This window comes from Buteo buteo, chromosome 19 (assembly GCF_964188355.1).
Source record: "Buteo buteo chromosome 19, bButBut1.hap1.1, whole genome shotgun sequence".
NCBI classification, from domain to species: Eukaryota; Metazoa; Chordata; class Aves; order Accipitriformes; family Accipitridae; genus Buteo; species Buteo buteo.
Window position 1 is genome coordinate 1,364,699 of NC_134189.1, and position 21,322 is coordinate 1,386,020.

The window sequence follows — 21,322 nt, forward strand, 5'->3', positions numbered from 1 at the left end:
ATGTGTCAGGTTCTATGACACCTATTCTTAAAAGAAATTGCTGAACTAGCCCATAATTCTGGAAAGCACACAGTGACAGTATAGAATAATGAAAGCACAAGTAAAAAGCAGTTTATTGTTTAAACCAACCAAGCCAGAACTCCTTTGTATGGTAAAGAATAAAAAGACAAACTGCACTAAATTGCTATGGCATCATTTACTTTGCAAAGATGAACGCTGCAATATGGAAAGTGGAACATTCACTATAATACAAGATCTTAAGCATCGCGATTTCACAGAATTACGTAATCCAAAAGTCTCCAAGACACTAAAAATGCACCTGTACCAAAACTGGGTCTGTACCAAGCCAGACATCAATTTTCACTTCACTTACGAAAAATCCCCTATGCGTCAAATTACATCTTCTTCTGTAACACAGTTAAAAATTCTGTTAAGCACTTAAGTGACTCTCATGCTGCACTACTAAAGGAAAAGAGGGGAAAAAAAATTATTAATGAATCCAATCTGGTAATGCTGATTGGTTTACTCTGGTCAACAGTAAACATGTTCAGTAAATGAGTAACTTGTCTACTTGGAAGAACCCTCTTTTTATCAAATCTTTAAAGATTTCTACATAATAACCACAGTTTGCTTTAGAGAAACAAACAAAACCAATTACTTCTGCCTATACTGCATCTCTCTCCTAGTCAAAACAATCTGGTTTTGTGATTTTTTTTTTTTAATTTTCTTTTTTGGTCTAGAATATGAAAGCTGAGAAAATGTGACACTGTCTCAGATTTACAGCTGTCCTCTCTGCAGGCAACCTATAAGCGCTGGCAGGGCAGGAGCAGCTATACAGTGAAGGTGGAGTCAAACTCAGCCTTCTGACAAGCTACCAAACAGCCCCTGGGACACCAACCACAGGAATTTAGTCTGTGAATTTGCTTGCATAACCTCTGTTGAAGTGATTTTTAAATTTTTTTATGTTTCAGAAGATCCAGGCAGAAACAATTGTTTCATGTTATATAAACTCTGTCTGAAAAAGGCACCCCCAAATCATTACTGCTTATTTGGTGAACACCACCACAGTCACTAAGAACAGACACATCTAAGTTCTGTCCATTTGGTTGCCTGCTTTGCTATTCCTAGATATCTCCATGTATTACTGTTAAGGTTGGTCTCTAGGAGATTAACTTATTTAGTGTTTACCCCTCCCAAGATTTTGGCAAAATATCATAACATTCAATCACACTGAATAACTCAGTAGGTGAGGGACCACACAGGAAAGCTGGCAAATCTCCTTTGTATTCAAAGCACCAATTCCTCAGCAAACACTCACAGCACTGTTATCAACCTTTTCAAGTTTCTCTTGTATCGTTGAGTATCAGCATATAATCCTCAAGTCACTAGTCTTTATTAACCAGGTTCTGCTCCTTTTAGTTCTTACATATACTTTTTGTGCTTGAACATTAAACAGAAGCAATACCAAGGCAAAAAGACACTGAAGAAACCTTATTCTGTAGCTACTGCTCTTTTGCAGTATTACTGGGGATGTATCAACACAATAGCTGGATAAAAACAACAGAAATACACCAACTTATCCACACCTAATTTAAACTAATGGACTCAAACTGGTGAAAAATCCAGATTTAGAAAGACCCTGGAATAGCCAAAATTTAACTGAAAACGGTGCTGGCTATTCTCAGGAGAAAACTACAGGACCTAACACAGAGTAATGTCTGATCTTTTGTAGGATCTGTTGTTACTCAAGCAACTGAAAAACAGAGACTACTGAAAGGAAGTAAAGCCTTCTGCTCTCAGTTTCACATAATCATTGAGGTTGGAAGGGACAGCCTCTGGAGATCTAGCCCACAGTTCCCACCCCTGTTCCCCATCCACCCCCAGGAGTCTCCCCAACTCAAAGCAAAGTCATCAAAACCAGATTGCACAGGGCCACATCCAACTCATTTTTGAGCATCTCCAAAGATGGAGGCACCATAACCTCTCTGGGAAACCTGTTCTAGTGGTTGCCCAGTCACATACACGCACACACACAAAAAATGTCTTTTTATAATTAAGTGGAATTTCCTGTATTTCAATTCCTGCACAATGCCTTGTGCCTTGTCACTGGCCACCACTGAGAAGAGCCTGCCTCCATCATCTTTACTCCCTCCCACAAGGTATTTATATACAGTGATTAGTCAGATCGCCCTGAGCCTTCTCTTTTCCAGTCTGAACAGTCCTAGCTCTCAGCCTCTCCTCATTTGTCAGATACTCCAGTCCCTTAGTCATCTTAGGGGCCTTTCGCTTGACCTGCTCAGGATGGTTACATCTGTTTTGTACTGGGAAGTCCAGAACCAGACAGAAAGGATTTTACCAGTAAAAAGCATGGATAAAGCTGCAAGAGACTCAAGTTCCTATGTCCAGTTAACTTCTAGGACAGTCTACTAGATTTTCAGTGAAATAGAGAGCTTCTAATACACCAAGTGTTCAAAACCATTTTCTGAGCAAACCCAATTTTCAGTGACTTAGAGATTCTCCATGGCTCAGACTCGAACTGATACACTTCAGTAAAAGTGCTACTAGCTACAGAAAACGTAAAGCTTAAGTGATACTTGGCAAAAAGGGAACCTTCAGTAGTAAATATTTCATATAGACTTGTGAAAAAAAAAAGCTATCTTTTTGCTCTAGAAGATACTTAGTCCATTTTACTGCAAGGATTGCAAAAGCCCAGCAGCATTTCCATCCCCAAACGCCTAAAACCAGCAGGAGTTGCATAGGTCAAGAGAGCTCATACTCAATACTTTATATTAAAAAACTTCTTTTACTTCATATGACAAACTAAGGAGAAGAAACGTTCAAGTTAAACACTTAAGTTCCAGAAAAATGATGCAAAAAATAGTCTTCAATGAAGCACCACTCTAAACAATCAAGTTTTTAAGCTCAAATACAAACAATTTAACATCTTACCACCCCCAATACTATTTATATTCCAGCTGGATAAAAGAATTCAAATATCAAAACCTACCTTCTGAGCAGATTCCTTCTTTTTCTTATCCTCTTTCTTCCTTTTCTTGTCTTCCATTAACTGTTCTTCCCTTTCTTGCTCCTTCTCTCTGCCAAAACATGAAAAAACAACGGTATGAGCACAATCAAGTTGTGTAAGAAGAGCCAAGAAAGGAAGTCAAGATACTAGATTCCTCTATATCATCATACTTCATTTGCATTTGAGGGTTTCAGTCTAATTGAGATAAGAAAAGCACCTTCTAGCTCAGTGTGGCCACAATCATGCCACTTGCTGCATAAAGGAAAATTCCTTTATTCGGATCAGGCCTCTTATGGCAGTAACCTATATAAATTATCTACATGTTTAATATTAGAAAACATCTTCAAGACATTTTGGCCAAAGTACCCTTTTAATTGGGTTGTGCTATTACTTAATGAACAGTCTCATGAATCTTTTCATAAGGTAAAAAAAAAGGGAAGCTGTAATTTAACATAAGATGGTTTGGTCTGATACGACATTTATCTTCACAAGGGGAAGAAATTATTCTACTGCCTCTAGCTATGTCACTTCTAAGAGACTAGAAGTGTCATATCAAATCAAAACCATAATTTATTATACAAATCACTAATTTAATTTCTAGCCTATTGTACCCACCCACAGAATTTTTGTGATGAAACTTGTAATATAAATTACTTTCCAGGGAATCTATTTTTTCCACAAGAACATTCTTTCAAAAAAGGAAGAAAAATATGTGCAGCTGCTATTGTTGTCAAGCTACCATCTTGTTGCTATGTTTCATACCAAATATGAAAGTACCAGAAAATGGTTAATTTACTGCACATATGCTATTGGCTGAGCTGTTTCTATGGTGAATCACATTTTCCTTAACCAATTCTCTTCATCTCCTTAAAAGTAAATTTAAGATCATGTTTTCAGCTCACTTGGAGTAATTCTTTCTATAGAGAAAGATTAAGACAAAGACAATTAATGTAAAAAGATGATCTGACAGATGAGGGGTAGGATCGGAGACCAGAGTTGTGTACTTTACAAATGGGAAACAACTAACAAGTATAACCCATGATCTTTCAGAACAAGATTTTATAAAAACCAGAACAGCTTTATAAACAAAACTGGAGTTTATAATTGTACTGAACTCTTTCTTGTATTTATGAACAAATCAAAGCTCTTTTTTGACCACAGTTTAAAAAGCTTAGAGTTGTGTTGGCTTTGCTGTCACATCACTCAACCTTTTTCCTCCATTGCATCTATATGGTACAGGTAATATTTTTGTTTGCATTTTCACTGGATAGTGCCACACCAGTGTACAAAGAGACATTTACATAACTAATCAATTCCTACAAAAATATTTTGAGAAGTTATGTGTTAAGAACTTCCTGATTGAGGACTTCAAAGAACTCTCTTAAAGAGAAAAGATTCTATGCACAGTAATAAAATGTCTTCCTGGTTTCCTAAAGTTCAGCTCTCCTTCATGGACAGAGAAAATGGATAAGGGCAAGATGAGTCCTTAACAGCAACATCCTGAGGTTATTACCAAATGCAATTCACATGTAATGGCAAGTTAAGTCTGCATTTAACAAAGTTTGAAGCAAGCATTCCACATCATACAGAACAGGGTTTTATGCACTCTGGTATTGCTTGAGCCAGTTCTTGCTCTTTTCTGCACAGCATACGTCCCAGTCCTAAACTCCGGCAAGCAAAAGCCCTGCAGGTTTTTCAGTTTTACTAACAGCACACAGCATGAAGCACAGGGGAGGTTAGTATACTTCGCATTGTCTGTCATGGCATTGAGACAAAGTTTTCCTTTTTCTTTGAGCCACAGATTGTAAGCAATATGAAAATGCTCTCCAGTGACACCATCATCTTTCAGAGTTACTATAACCTCAATTTAGGTTTGTACTACTTTTGTACTGCCAAGCTACATGTGCCTTTTGGGCTGTAGTGCCAGCTACAGGTATACTATTTCCAAAAAACTTTCTGGCAGCAGGCAAAAGTTTAAGAGCTGTCTTAAAAGAGCTGCTGAAAAAGGGTAGGATCAAAATACAAAATGACTTCCAGTAACTGCCTGGCACACAGACAGCCTTCTACTTAAAAGCACCTTCCTTAGTTTTGTGAGCTGAAGAGCAGGGAATAGAAAAGAATGAGGAAAAGGTCATATTCACAATCAAAGCTGAAGCTATGGCTTACAACAACATGTAGCACTAATAGTAAAAGGAGCCAAGGATAGAAGATCTATAGCCTGAAAGTAGACACCTAGTTATGGTCATCTGTCTTTGTGGTAAGTTCAGGACAGGGAGATTGCTACTGCTACTGCCTTGTTTTCAGACATACACAGACAAGGATCTACGGTACTAAGGCTGCAGAGAAGCCCTTTGTTTTGCATGATGACCTCCCTTCTTCTGCTCTTTTAGTAGAGGTGTGCATTTAATATTCCACTGGGCATATCATCAACAACTACAATATAGCAATAATCAATACTTAGTAATTTAGGCTTGAATTCATATAACCACACACCTAAGTTGTACTGAGGTGGAAGGGATCTATTTGAACACTTGGGCTGCATCACACGTACAAGACCATAAAGTTCCTGGCAAAGTGTAACTGAAACCTCACAAGCATGTAGACTCTACAAATGACAGAGCAAGAATTGATGCTATAGACACGCTAACAATGTACCACTACGTTGAAACTTCACTGATTTGGAGGATGGTGGAAGGTGGAATAGCTTATTGCCATTTTGGGTATCACACTTGCCATCTTCCCACTTTCACTCTTTGATGCATTTCACTAATACCTGAAGTTTTGTAATCAATGGTTTCCCTTTTCAGTCATACACAAGAGGCTTGTTAAACACAAACTTAACTTGCAGTGTTAAGTGTTCTGATAAATTTAACACAGAGTTTTCAAGCACCTCATTGATTCATTCAGAAGCCAAGATTGCCTATTAACCTTCTCTCCTTAGCTAAAAGATAATCCTTCCAGATCTGGTCAAGGGAACTGGGAGGTCCATCATGTACATTCCAGCAGCCAGCTGCTTAAATTGACAAGATCAACATGGGGAGAAAATCCATCAACTCCAAAGGAGTGAATTTAGAGTCATACAATGGGGTGTGGTTCCGTTTTTTGTTACCAGCAAGTAGTAAAGGGTACATGGACACACCACAACCCTGAAGAGGAAGTTTGCTAAATAGCAAACAGCAGCCAGCTTTTTACTCTATCTAGCTTTCTTCAAGAAAGCATATGTCCATCTTAAAAATATGACCTAACTGCACTTCAATATTTCCCACAAATCTTAGAATCAACATTACTGAAAAGTATTTTAAAAGCATCTTTAATTCCGAGTATTTAAAGTAAGGCATATTAACAGCTTACAACTGAAGAGAAACTATAAGCTGTAATCCAAAATTTTATTTTATTTATAAAAAACCAAAACTAAACTAAACCAACCCAGTAGCTATGATGCAGTATACTCAATAACTTACCTAAGTTCTTATAACAACCTCTTCTGGCTAAGAAAAAAAAAAAGTTTTTCAGCTAGTTAACTAGAGAAGTAATAGAAAATACTTGTTAAGTCCAAGTTATTAAAACAGATAGCCATTTCAGGAAAACAAGAAAAAAAATAGGTATTCAAGAAGTGTGCCCTCGTTCAAAACAATTTACCAGTTTTGGAAAAATGTTAATTTCCTACAAAATCCCAATATTCATTTTTCCAGAAAGCTATTTTAAAAAGACTTGTTCTCACAACAGATAGGCTTGAGGCACAGGTAGAGGACAGAAGCTGTCTTCAAAGTTCTTGCTATCACAAACTTAACTGTGAGACAAGATGACGTACTAGGTATTACACACTATCTGCTGTCAACATGCTTTGATAGGTAGAGATAAAGCACCACACAGACTATTAGTCTACACAAAACCCCCACAACCCTATAAAGTCACCCTCAAACTAAAATGGCACAAAAATTATAACTAAAATGTGAGAAATGAAAATTCCTAGAAACTCAGGAGTGGCACTTCAGTGTATGCAACTCCCAGTTCCTTCCATAGGGCTATAGGACAACAGTGTAACAGTGTTTGGAAGTTCCTCATATGTAAAGATGTGGACTAGATGCCATTACTGTGTCATCTTCCCTCCTCTTGACCCCATGCTTTACTTTCTTTCAGTACAGTTCACTTGGTTTAGCTATACTATAACACAACACAGGAGTGACAGTAAAATTCCACAGGTGCATCCTAGTCTCTGCATTGTAATAAGCATAGGATGAATTACAAATCTGCTTTCAAATTGTGAGCCAAGTTCTGTACCTTCTTCCAGAATACAGGGAATTCCGAAACTAAACTTGTAGGATCAGCAGCACTTTAATAGAACAAGCTTTTATCTATGCAGCTACAAGATCACATTAACAAACATTAAATTTTCCCTAAAGGCTTTAGCCATAACTAGCCAGAGCTAAAGGCCATCACCTTATGTGAGATAATGATTTGCATGCATAGACCAGTCTCACTTACAAGGCAGCACTTGAGCTATTAACTAACTCTTTCTTAGACAGGCCTCTAGTGATCCAAAAATACCAGACCACAAATATGTTTCTAATTGTTTAGAAATAGGTGAAAAGACTCAAAGCTTGAGGGACTAAACCAGAAATTTAATCTACAGTAAGGTATCCAACTTCAATCAAGATTTGAAGCAAGAAGAATTTCCAGTGAACTCTAACTACAAGCATCTAGCTTCTCAGCATTTCTGTAAGTTTCCTCAGTATTTTGATAAATTATACAGCCTGGATACCAGCAGAATTAGGCATCACACACTGGTGTCTCAGATGTGTTAAAAACAACCTTTCTAACAAGCTCAAGGCCAGGTATGCTTCCAAGGCAAAAGCTCCTCTCAATCTAAACAGGGACAAAATCTCTTAGAGAAAAGTAAGCTGTCTTCAACACTGCTATTTCATGAACAGCTTGCTGCTGTCACTGGAGAAGGAGGTTTCATATTCTTCCACTTCACTTCTCTTCATCAAGCTCTGTCCCTGCCCTTCCCTTGCTTGAGCCTTCTCTGGAACACAGCTGATTGTAGGGCAAGCAAATTCAAGTGAAAAACTCACCTGGACCATTTGCCCCATTTTGTAAATGGAATTAGCTTAGAGTATTATCAGACAAACACCAGAAGTAGTGTGCATAAGCAGCAAGAAATCTTCTCCTTTCAAAGGAGCATGTTAAATTGGTTGCAATTGAATGAAACTGCACCTTATTTTATCGCAACACCTCTCCACACAGCATCCAGTTAAAACTCTATAAATTGTATCACAAAAAGATCTACCAGTAAAAGGAGCGTATTTCCTTTTGAAACAGACTCCTACATTGTTCTAATATATTAAGGAGAATGTTTCCTGTGGACTGTTAGTCCCTTATCCCATACTCTGCATTTGTGACCTGAGCATCGTCACCCGCATCTGTGCAATTCTCCTAACTGTAACAGGGGCTTTATTGGTACAATCCTCTAGTGTAAGAGTACTTATATATAAATACATTAAAAAGCATAAGCTGATTAGAACGAAGGGTAATGAGCAATGAAGAAAAAGCATACTACAAACTCCCAAATGAGTTCTTGCACCTTGAGGTGCAAGCCCTTCTTGCTGCAGCAAAGAATACTGGCAGTCTCCTGCTTCGAATGCTTAAGGTGGATGAAAGCTTTTAAATCGTATCAGGAGGCTGATGTCAGAGACTAAAAATGAAGCAAAATTAAATGCACTGCTACTGGAGTATAGAAATATTTAGCTTTACTTCTACTTCCATTCAACATATCCCACTTAATAGACACGCTCCATTATTTCAACAGCATGAGAAGAGTATGGCATGTCTGAACACGCAAGTGTGCTCCAGCACATTCAAACAGAACATCAAACAGAAGCAAGACGTAACACAGCATGGGATAAATCCCAGGGTTGTCAGACCCTAAATTTCTAAAGGTAAAATTACTTCCAAAAGACTAAGCTGTGTAAAGAGTTATGATCTTACTGATCAAAAGATTCAAAATGGGATTAATTCATTTTATAAAAAAATGTTAAAATGCAGAACATCACAGCCACCTTTCTTGTTAAGCAATGCTTACATGCATAAACTAGACAGATGTAAGCCATACAAAAGCTAGTTAAATAAGAGATAGCCATTTAGAAAGTCAGTTTTTAGGCTGAACTGACAAAAATGGAGTATGAAATTATTTTAGGCCAAATGACTTCTGATGTTTATAAGGAAAAAAACCTGATCCTTCAGAATAGCACCCCTGAAGATCCAGAGTATAAAAATTTCAAGGAGAAAAAAAAGGAAATTACTTGTTTGTTTCAAATAAGACTTAAGTTTACAGCATCATTGAACAACTGAAACATTGAAGCAAGGGATAAACTATGCAGTTTAAAATCAACCAGTTAGTAAAAGGACGATTGTCCCACACTTTTTGAATGAAAGTGAAATCAAGATATCCGAACTCAGCTCTTCAGTGGAGTATGAAATTAAAACTTTTGTATTTGTAACATGTATGTTCATAGCATAACACGTGTAAGACAATAACAAAAGTGTGTCACCCCCTGCCCCTCCCCAGGGCAAGCTGCAGATTTTATACACAGACAATATACACTTCACCATGGATTAAATGAAAAGACTTTAGAAAGTGTGGTTTTAGAAATGCTCTGTAAAGCAGTGGTTTCAAAAGGCAAAAGATTATTGCTCGTCAAGGAGTTAGAGTAAGCTGCTTTTTTCTTCTCTTTGGCTGAAAACCAAAACAGCGTCACAGCAAAAAGTTTGCTTACTTTAAATAGCATATCTGGAACAACTGATATGCCTTTATCGCAGCAAAACATCAGTAATTTGAAGCTGCTGTAGAAAAAACCCAACTTTAAAACATCGGCACACTGACTTCACTAAAAGTGTGCTTTTCTAGAGAAAGACTCCTTATGACTTAAGACTTGTTAATAGGATAAGATTAATCCTTTGTGGTGTATTCTCTCTCTATATGCACAATGATTTACATACTAGAATGAAAACAGCTCTGACCATAAAGGGCTGTTTACTTTAAAGAACTGGACAGTATAAGCCCTGCAATACAACAACAAACACTCATAAATATGGAGGTTTGTTCTCAACCCTTCAGCAACTGCTTTGGGAGGGGGGGGGGGTGTCAACTTCAGTTTTAAGAGTCTCCTGTTAATAAGAAAACCTTGGATTGTGTAAAAAAAAACCAAAAAACAAAACCCACAGAACTTAAATGTTCTTATTATTCCATATTTCTTGCTTGCACTCCTTTTATAGAATTACTCTTTCCAGCTGTATCACTTACATACATTAAAAGAATGACTTCCAGGTACGATCTAAAGTTTCCAGATGTTAGCCACAGTTGATAAAAAGGGAAGTTTTACAGAAATGGAGAGCTATAGCCAAAATTCCAGAATGTAAGAACTGAGTGAGTTTTCTCCCCTACTGCAGTCTTCAAATGCTTCAGAGCCCTTACAGATCAGTAATTATTATTTCATAGCATGAGCACTCATGCATACCAGACACAGATAAAGTGTGTTTAGAGAATTGTGAAATGTGGTAAAAATAGCCCAAGATCAGCAAAACATTCAGTTAGAAATCTGCTTGTAATTAGGATGTCCAGTAATTTATCTGTTTTATCAGAACATTCATTCAGCAAGACACAGTTCTATTCAGGACTTCAAGGTTTTACTGATTATCAAATAACCTTATTTTCCTCTCAAAACTATTCACACATGTAAAAAGGTCTACTATCTACACCTGTTCACCAAGAAAAATATTTTTGTGGTTCTGAAAGCCACAAAAAATACGTAAATGAATGCATAACAAATGAATATGCAACAGTAAATGGATACCAGCTACCACAATAAAATATCAACGAAGAACCTGTCTCTGCTACAGGCTTAGAGAGAAACAAGTTTTTTTGACAAGGGAGGAGCTGGCAATCCTCAAGAAGTACAGTTGAGATCTCTGTTCTACTACAAGTGATCTATCCTGGTAATATGTACTCTTTCAACCCCTAATTCTTGCTAAGCCATACTTTCAGCAGATAAGACAACAGACTACCTGGCAAAATATTTCTCTGTACCTTCCATTAAGTGAAGTCCTTTCATTTCTGCAATTATGGGTGGGTGGGGGCTATCAAAGCTCTGGACAGATGACCACGCTGAGGGAGCTGCTGCTGAACTTTCCTTTTGCATGCGAAAGACTTCTTTTCGCTACACCATCCAAAAAGAACACTTTACCTACCTCACTGTGAATATAGAAATACTTCAAGAGTCCTACTTCGTCATACAACATGGGGTTTGAAATAAACACAGGCTATCTGGGAAAAGTGCCAGATGTCAGTTAAAGGATTGCTCATTAGTCTGCAAGTGCAGTATACACAAGTATTTGCCAGTACTGCTTCGTATTAGAAGTTTAAGAGATGTAAACTCTATCAGTTCCATAATCTCAAATGGTTTGCCTATCAGGAGAAAAAAATCCTTTCATTTAAAAACTAACAGAAGAGTTACACAGTTTTCCTTAAACTGTCCTTTCCAGTTTGTTTGGGTTTTTTTTTAATTTTTTCTTTTTAAATTTTTTTAAACCAATTCATCTTTTGGAACTAAGTGACGCTTTCTGTGCTAGATACATGATACTCTTACTGGTCTCACCATCAGAATCACAAATTCTGATTGAAGGGACCTCTGGAAGTCACCTGCAGTCTGGTCTAACCCCACACTCAAAGCAGAGCCATCATCAAGCAGGTTGCTCAGGACCTAGTCACGTTCAGAGTATCCCCAAGACAGAGACTATTACCACTGTGCAGAACGTATTTTTTTTTTTTTTTTTAAACTATACCCATTGCATTTGCCTCTCCCCAATATATACTCAGAATTTCTTTTCGTCAACTTGTGTTTGCCGTCTCTTGTTTTGTCACTGCGCACCACCTTCAGGAAGAGTCCAGCTCTATAGCCTCCCATTAGACAGCTGAAGACAGCAGTAACATTACCCCCTTAGCCTTCTAAGGCTGAATAAATCCAGTTCTCTCAGCCTCTCCTAGTGCAAGATGTGCTCTAGAACACTAATCGTCTTAGTGGCTATTTAATGTCAGCCTCTTTCCTGTATGAGAGCCCAAACTGGACATAGTATGTCAAGGGTGGGCTTCTAAGTGTTGAATAGAGAAGAATCACTTCTCTTGACCCCATTGGCTATAGCCTTGCTAATACAGCCCAGCACGTAGCTGGTTTCTTAACAGCAAAGACACCTTGCCGATTCACATTCTACCTTTTCTTTGTCAGGACCTTTGGGTGTTTTTTCTGCAGAGCTACCTTCTCATCAGTGGATGCCTAACCTATGCTATAGCACAGGGTTATTTTGCCCCAGGTGTAGTATTTTCCATTTACATTTGTTGAATTTCAAGAGGTTTCTGTCAGACCATTTTCTCCAGCCTACTGAGCTCCCCCTGAACAGCAGTCTTAACCTCCAGAGGTGTCAACCACTCAGCCCAGTTTACGACCATCTACGAACATGCTGAGGGTACGTTCCATCCCACTGACCAGGTCATTAATACAGACGTTGAACATTATTCACCCAGCACTGACTCCCACGGGGTACCATACTGCCCAGCTGCCAGTGGACTTTGTATCACTGACTCTGGCAATCCAGCTCTGGAATCGTTTTTCAAAAAAAAGTATTACCTTAGAGTAGAATGAACAAGTATTTCTGTACTTAGTGGTCCAGTGAACAGGAAAATAATTACAGATATGTCTTCTGCAGAAGAACTGCCACAGAAACCCCTAAATGAGCTACCTTCTGCTTCAGGGGTCTGTATCAGTACACCACTGCATGGTGCAGGCCAGATCGACTCCACAAGTCAAGCTCAAAGCTCTACTGGCAGCTTTACCAATGCCTCACTGGGGCTTTGAACTGGTTACAAATTGTGATGCAAGTGAAGTTGACGAGCGTTACTGCCACCTTAATAACGCATTCTTGTAGGAATATATGAGAAGTGCTATAAAAAACCCCCTGTTTACTGTTAATCTTCTGACTGCAGTTAAAAAACAAATGCTAGCTCCTGACTATGGTGTAAACTTAATTTTAACAAAAGCAGCTCTGTAGCTTCTTAAGATTACAAACTTCTGTCTTAAATGCCAAGAATAGAATTGTATTTTAACACAAAAAAAAGTCCCAAGAAACTAATCTATTTGCTATGGTAACTATGCCACAGTATGCACAACAATTATGACATTTGTTTTAATGTCAGAATGTGACATTTCAGAAAGAATTCTGAAAAAGTATAACATAGTTTAATTAAACGAAACATTTTCTGCCAGAGCATCATTTGTGGCACCAGCACAGGCCTTGTAGACAGTAAGAAACTGGATCATACAGAATCTTTGACAACAGGAGTTGTTACATTTAAAACACACTTTAACATTTCTTGGACTATGACTGACATTTTAATATTTGTGTTTCTCAGCCATAAAAAAGAGAGACCTAAAACCCAGCCTGGTAAAGATCCAAACTACCTGGAGATACAAGACAATTTTAGGGGAAGGTGGAAGTAAAAAAAAAAAACATTAGATAACACCACATTACACAGCATTATTGCTGTAGTTTAACACACTTTAAAATATTGGAGGTTTACTAACTTTTGTGGTATGGCAATTCAGGAGAGATCAAGAAAAAAATTGAAATATATGTACAAGTGAAGCAGTTCCTATTTAGTGACAGTTAAATCACTGAAACACCTCCCCATGCCCCCCAGACAGAAGCATGCTGCTTAAAAGCAGCTTCTACTGAATGATAGGGTGCTTGGAATTCTACCTGCCTGGAGATATTATAAGGATACCCTCACAGCATCAGAATGGTATAATTTATACTTCATTTTATAAGTGATCTGATTGTTTACTTTTATTCAGTTTCCAAAGAAACACTCTAAATTCACTTGCTATAAAAACCAAAACACTTTATGCATGTTAATTAATAGCCTGACAAGCACATTACATACCTCCAGATCTGTATAATATTGTAAAATTTTCCATATACAGTGCTTCAGGGCACTGTAGTAATGAAAATAACATTTATCAAACTGTAAGTCATTATTTTAATTATACTAAATCAAAATACTAAAGCAAGAATGTATTTAATTTTATCAGTGGGAAGTTAAGAACAAGGTTTTCCACACAAAGTTATTATTCATCTGTTGTAGGCCAAGCTGGAAGAACCAGCAAGTTAAGGCTGCTTGAACTTCTAATACGTTAAAAAAAACAACTCTTAGAGCTTGCTCAGATTTTCTTGGCAAAGGTATACAAGGTTTGTATTCTCTACTCCAGTTATTGCCTGCGGCAATATTTATTTTTAACAGGTAAGAAAATTCATTCAGCTACTTCCTGCAAATATTCAGTTACAAAGTTTCAGGACCATCATGATCCATATCAGGAAACCTAAATTAAAGGCAGAAGGAAAAGTAAGTAACATATTTTGCAGGTCTGGGAAACGCTGTGTAAATCTTGCCAAATTACTGTCTCTTCAAACAAATCTATCTGTGTATGTTCAGTATATTCAGCTGGAGCTGGGCAGGTAAATTCCTGATATTCCATTATTACTAAGCATGCTCCATAAATTAAGGCTTATAACTAGGGTTATATGAAGAATTCTCCCCCCCTCCCCCAATTGCTGTTCTTGAAGACTACAAACTATGGTTTATCCTCAGTAGAGGCAAAACTATTCCTCTTCATCCTTATGCCAGCTGAACTGAGAGCTGAAGCAGGACTAAAGGCAAGTAAAAAAAACCCAGGAACAAGCTGTACAAGCAGACTGGAATAAAACAGGACAAAGATCCAGGTGCTTTCAATTTGAATCCACCATAATGCACATGCACAAACCAGCACTTGCACTCAGCTATGCCTCAACACTTCCTTGGGCCAGTTGGTTCCTTCCTAAAGCACTTTAAGTTTTGAAGCCCCTTGTTTTAAACCATATTTATGTGTTTTGTGCAATGAGTACAATGCAAATGTAGCATCTTGCAGAAAACAAAAAACCAAAACCGTGTATTTGCATGCATGAAGCATGGCAGATAACTTCATTTAATGCTATTGCGCCTTATATAATTAGACAAATGGTTAGCTGGCTAAGTCTTAAACAGATGTATACTTTTCAAAAGTTGATCGGTATCTTATAATTTTAATGACAGTGTATAATCATAACCCTCCTCTGTCAGATGAGGGAAAAACCACACAAGAGACTGCTATGTATATTGTTATGTAATAGCCAAATACTAGATGCTATAAGAGCTGATTATCAATCTTGGCAATCACAAAGCTCAAATACAGACAGTACTCAGTCTGAAGTAAGAACTTGTTTACCAGCTAAATACCATGGATTAGTAAGCGAGTTCTTAGAATGCAATAAGGATTATATACACTCACTTCACAGTGAAGTTGCAGTTAAGCACAGTATATAATGAACTTGAATGAGAAAGAGATCTGCAACCAGCAAAATTCAGTCTGGTCTATGACTAGATAACACATGTTCAAGTTCTCATACTGACTCTAAAATGCAACTGGTACATCCAATACCCTCTCACCCTCTGCTACTTTTAATGATATATTTCCTTAAGAAATACCAGCTATGTTTAGCAGCTCAGTGGAGTTAATACTTTTTTTTTTTTTTTAATTTTGCATTGACTTGGGGGAGGGAAGGATGACATATAGTAACACACACCCCACAACCCAGCACTTTCCCAGGGTATGTTACAAAACAAGCGACTGCATGACCTGCTCAAGGTTACAGAATGACTCCATTGCTCACTCTGAATTAAAAACTGGTATCCTCCTGACTCCTCCTGTATTTTCACTAATAAAATAATACCACTACTGAACACTTGCACAGCTCCTTTCATCACAGGATGTCAAAGGTCTTTATAAATATTAATTAAGCATTGCAACAACACTAAGAAGTATGTAAAACTTAATTCTGCACATGAGTAAACCCAAGCAAAGAACAAATAACCTATGTTCAAAGTCATAGGACAAGTCAGCAGTATGGAGAATAAATGGCTCTTGCCATTAAGGAGCACTCCATTAGAAACAAGGACATAATTAACACTCCAAATGTGATGTGAACAGTGAATACATTACTATAAAAGCCTTGGTCATGCTCAGTCCTGCAAAGATGACACTAAATTTCAGGCAGCATTCTCATGAAGATACTAAGTTTGGTTTCCTCCAAACACAGAAAACAGTTCTCATGAAATTTTTAGTAAAATTCTGTTTTTCCTGACTGGTAACTTTCCTTAGAGGAGACAGGTATGAGTGTGATAGTCTTTGGCACTTTTACAAAATTAACAAGTAATATCAAGCTGAGACACAATTCAAATATGAATTCTGACCCCACAAATGAAAAGTAAGCTACTTCTTAATATTCAATCATGTACCTCAGTAATTAAGGAAACAAAATACCTATTTAAGAACTCAATATCCATTCCCAAAAGAAATAACCTTTATATATGTTTTCAGCAAACTATATTGTAGTCATCACTTCATCAAGTACTCCAGTAATCTTACAACTTAACATGTCCACGGTTTACCTGCCACAAACATTACTACTTTACAATTATCTACTCTTTCCAATGATCATAACTATCATGAGACACTGATCTGTAACACTCAGTTCTAGTATGAAAGCCAACCATGCTAAAACATACTGAAGTCAATTTGCTTATATGTGCTGACACATTTGCTGACTTTAATGACAGGAGTGAGATTAATTTTTCCATTTTTTTTTAAATTCCCGTTAGCCTACCAAAAAGACCCCAAAAGGTGACAAAGCTCTGAACTCCTACAAAAATTCCTTTTTAAACCGTTTGAGAATCTGACATTAATATGACTGCAAAAAATACTTTTGCTTTGGAGAAAGACTACTGTTTTCTACATAAGACAAAACAAATCAAGTTGCACTAAAAACACTTGCAAATTAACTTCACAGTGAACCCTGTGTTAGAAAAGGGAACTTTGTTGTTACAATGTCAATACAGAAATTAAATGAAAAATTGTGTAATTCATATTTCAGCCCAGCAACGTTTTGGGGTTTTGTTAGGTTTTTGGTGTTTTTTTTTTTTTTTTTTTTAAAACCAGCTCAAGCACAAGTTTTACTTCCCACCAAAATAACAAGATTCAGTGAAGGCTGACAAAGAGTTGGCCAAATGAAAAACAGGTTTTTTGTTTTGTGTTTTAAATTACAAAGTGTGTTTTTCTTCTGACTACAGAATGAATGTCTGGATCTAGTGGTTTTGTTGGGGGTTTTTTGGTGGTTTTTTTGGGTTTTTTTTGTTTTTTTTGTTTTTTTTTTTTTTTTTTTTTTTTACCCTTTCAAAAGGACATAATCTGGCAGTAGAAACTTACTCTCTGGGCAATGAAGGTGTGTATCTCTATTATAATTTTATCTCAAGTTCTCTTACAGCACAAAACCAGAGAACAATTCAGTATTGTATTTGATACACAGCTTTCATCGCATGAAGCCATTTTTCTTCCCTCTTACATGGGACAACAGCTAGTTAACATAGTTTATGTTATCATTGAAGCATTATGCCTTCAACAGAGGACTGATGAGATTTAACAGCTAGGCTTCAATAAATGGTGTTCCACCTCCCACCCCCAGTAATTCTTTGGTAATCAACAGCCCAAAAGTTGCTGAGTTTTCCTGTGTGAAACTAGTCATCCAACCTTCAGCAAAAAGGTCTTGAAGATCCTTATCAACTCATTACCACTTAGAAGTATGACCAAGTTCAAGATCAAATACTGCTGAGATGTGTCCAAATGTACTTGGAAACAAAGAGAGAGGAACCTTTTAGTCTGCAGCCACAGAAGCTTTACATCAACAGTGGTAGGAGCGTACACTCTCCACACAAACAGATCTACTACAGACATAACCATTAGGCAAGTAATTTTCCAACTCTGGAAAAGCACAGGTGTGTGATCCTTTTGTTACAATACAGTATTTCCAAGTTCATGCTTTGGTTCTAATGATCAGTCAAAACCATTTTTCAGTGCACTTAGTTCTCAATAGAGTTTTACTATATACACAAAGCTGATGATCCCTAGCTTTTATCTAGTATTATGTATAATGGATATCCCATGCAAAATGTCTAATTGTGTTGCAGTGTATTCCCACACTTTTAAGACATACTCCTTAAGTCACAGAGGATCATATCTATACAAAGAAAGGAATCAGAACTGTACTGTTACAGATCGTGGTTGTACTTAAGGTCATCAAGATTCCACTGTAGATGACAATACAGTCAGGACTTGCCATGCCAGCACCACAGAGATGCTGTAAATGCTGTATCACTAAAACACCCTATTTTATAAGGCTACTATTCAGTATTTGTTGCCTTATAGGGTAATTACAGATGATGAAATAATAAAATCCGGTGAAACAGCAGTGCTAAATTAAGCCAGGTGTTTCACAGCAAAAAAAGCTTAAATACATTTACCACTTCAAGTGTAGAATTAAAACAGACTGTCCTGTCACACATCAACTTTGGCATGCATTTTAAGATACACTCTTTACAATATACAAACTAACATAAACTTCTTCCCTCCCTACTTTTATATGAAGATTTAAACAGTGATAAAAGTTACCTTGATAAATTCAATCAAATCAGCTGTCTCCTTTAGATGGCTTTTAAAATCAGATGCACACCACCATTCATACGATGGAGTGGTATTTGTAAGATGTATACATGACAATGAAGTGAGCAATTTTGTTAACACACCATGCCCTCTTGTTCTGTGGCTTGCATCTGCTGTTAAGGCAGAGATCAGGTCTCATTAAAGCCTCAATGAGGATGAGAGACTGCAGATCCTGCTCAAGAAACTAGGTAAATCACAAGTGCATTAAGTCCTCTCCTTGCTGCATGGCTACAGACACCCCAAAGGCCAAAACATGAGACTTACAGTCATAAAATGTAAGTGAATAAGTGAAAGGTGTGGGTTTTACTATGGAATTTGAGCTGCTCTCAATCAATAAAGAAAACCAAACTCTATGTGAGTGCAGTTTGCTCAAAATAATGAGATATGCTAGACTTGGTATCTATTTTTAAAGCAGCACGACCTCAGGGGCACTGAAAAATGACTGTGTTTGACTCTTAGGGAACCTTCAAATGTGTTAAGCACACAGATTCTTTGCAGAGCCTGGTATGGAAGTGTTTGTTTGCCAGATGCGTGCTTCTCACCCTTCTTACTGCAACCAGCTGGCCATCCTTTCCATTAGCCATTTTTCATTCAAAAGTGAGATCAATAAATTATTATTCAAAACATCACAACTCAATACTTTGTCATGACTCATGACTAATTAAGATGTAAGCTGAAATTATTGACTGGCACATAGAACGAAAACTAGAGAATTGTAAAGAAACTGTGTGTAGAAAACAGGAAAAACGAAAACAACCACCCAGTACAAGTGCAAGACATGACTTGTTTTAAACTAAAAGAAACTTATAATCCTTCCTCATGAAGTTACTTAAGCAGCCAAAAAATTCAAGCCTCTCCAAACTTGTGTCCTCGTATCATCACTTGAGTTTTGAGGACATGAAGATGTGATCATTTGGATCTGGCATTCCAAGAAAATGATTACCTAGGATCTCAAAATGGCAGAAAGAACGAAATACCCTCACCAAGGCATGCAGCATCTACAAAGACCACTCCCATTCTTCATCATCTAGAACATTATTTTTGCCTATCTGTAACTGTGAATTCTTCATTCATATGGAACACTGATCACTGTCCTGAATTGACAGCATCCTATCAACGTTCTCTGGAATCTAGTAGTTTGCTATTTGCCCAAGATACTGTCAAGAACAGTGGGGGGAAAGACATGGACAACCAACATGTAATAGTAAGTAACAGTTGCACTGCTATATACTTACCTAAATTTCAAAGACTTAAAACTGCTGCTGTGTTTTTGAAGAACAATTGCAGAATGCTTGATTTGACATAGCTCTGCACCCTTCTTTCCTCACGAAGAACAAATTCTTAATAATTTTAATGGCCAAGATTAAATTTCTAAGTATATTATATCATAGGTCTGCATTTTATGATATGACTGAATTATGTACCAAGGAAAATTCCTTCTGTTTTAAGAATCTCCCAGGAAAACATGTACAATATACTTCAGAAAGCCAATAAAAATCAGTTTCCACACATAGCAAAGAAAAAACCTCACCCCCTTTTTTCATGTCTACAAGCACAATGTATTGGCACATAACACTTGTACAGATGTGTGTAAGTGCCCCACTGTTCAAAAGTTTGCAGCATCTCAAAGCCTTTGATTTCTAATTTCTCCTCATGTTTTTAATTACTTTTGCTTCCATTAACTGATATGATAGAGAAAACCAATTTCTAAGTAAACATTTCAATACTTCTTTTTGTTTGCGGGGTGGGGTTTTTTGGAGGTGGGGTGGTGCTGTTTGTTTTTTAGTATTTTTAACTTGGGTTTTGGCAAGCTATGTTTGGAATGATAGAGACAGCTGTCAGTTCTCCATAGGAAGCATTACCAGGAAGGATATTAGAGGTTCAGTCAAGAGCTTTGTAACGTCACAGAAAACTGCAACTGCCTGATGATAAACACATTTTTAAGAAGAGACCACACTGAGGATAAATTAGGTTAACACCATGGTTAACACTAGAAATACTATTGTTTGTTCACATGTTTTTGCTAAAAGAAAGAACTAAAGCAGAAAGTTACTGCAGTCCATGGAACAAAACCATCACAAGTAGCAGCCACTGCATTACAATGAAGTACTGTCACCCTAAACTGCACACCTTCCAGATTTAAATGGGAGAACCCAAGCCTTTGCTAACACAGTAGTGCATCTTGGCTGTAATCTGTGCAGATGACCAGAGACACCCATATAGTGGTAGCTTAGAAGAATGCAGAAATGTCTCTTCTTCATTCCAAAAGGAATGGAAAAGTGCAGAAAACAGCATTCTGCAGGCCGTACACTCATACCTGTTTAACAGCCTATTTAAAATTAACTAGCCACAATAGTTATGAGGTAGAAACAAAAGAAGGTCTAGGAAGAAGTCTATTAATAGGCAGAAATGATTGCCGCCTCTCACATTCAATAGTCTGATAAGCTATTTTTGATTCATCCATTTTTATAGTCCTGATACTGTGCGCCATTCCCTAGCTGCGTTTTAAAAGTTAACTTCATTTCATGCCTTCTGGAAATAAAGCACAGATTAAACCACCTAGTCTAGACATGAAACTCTTACTAATTGCTAAGTAAACAATCATTTCCTTATTTCTTAA

At 37.2% G+C, this 21,322-nt stretch overlaps 1 protein-coding gene across 24 annotated transcripts in view; it reads right to left on the bottom strand.

Annotated features, from left to right (window-relative positions):
- Positions 1-21,322, bottom strand: part of TNRC6B (trinucleotide repeat containing adaptor 6B) — a 148,986-nt gene that overhangs the window by 56,726 nt on the left and 70,938 nt on the right. For 23 of the 24 annotated variants that reach the window (XM_075050851.1, XM_075050839.1, XM_075050840.1 and 20 more), the window contains one exon: positions 3,008-3,095. In XM_075050851.1, coding sequence (XP_074906952.1) covers positions 3,008-3,095 — 88 coding nt within the window. Of the gene's footprint in view, positions 1-3,007; positions 3,096-6,486; positions 6,788-21,322 lie in introns of those variants that run through there. The other variant, XM_075050856.1, reaches the window with a different exon arrangement.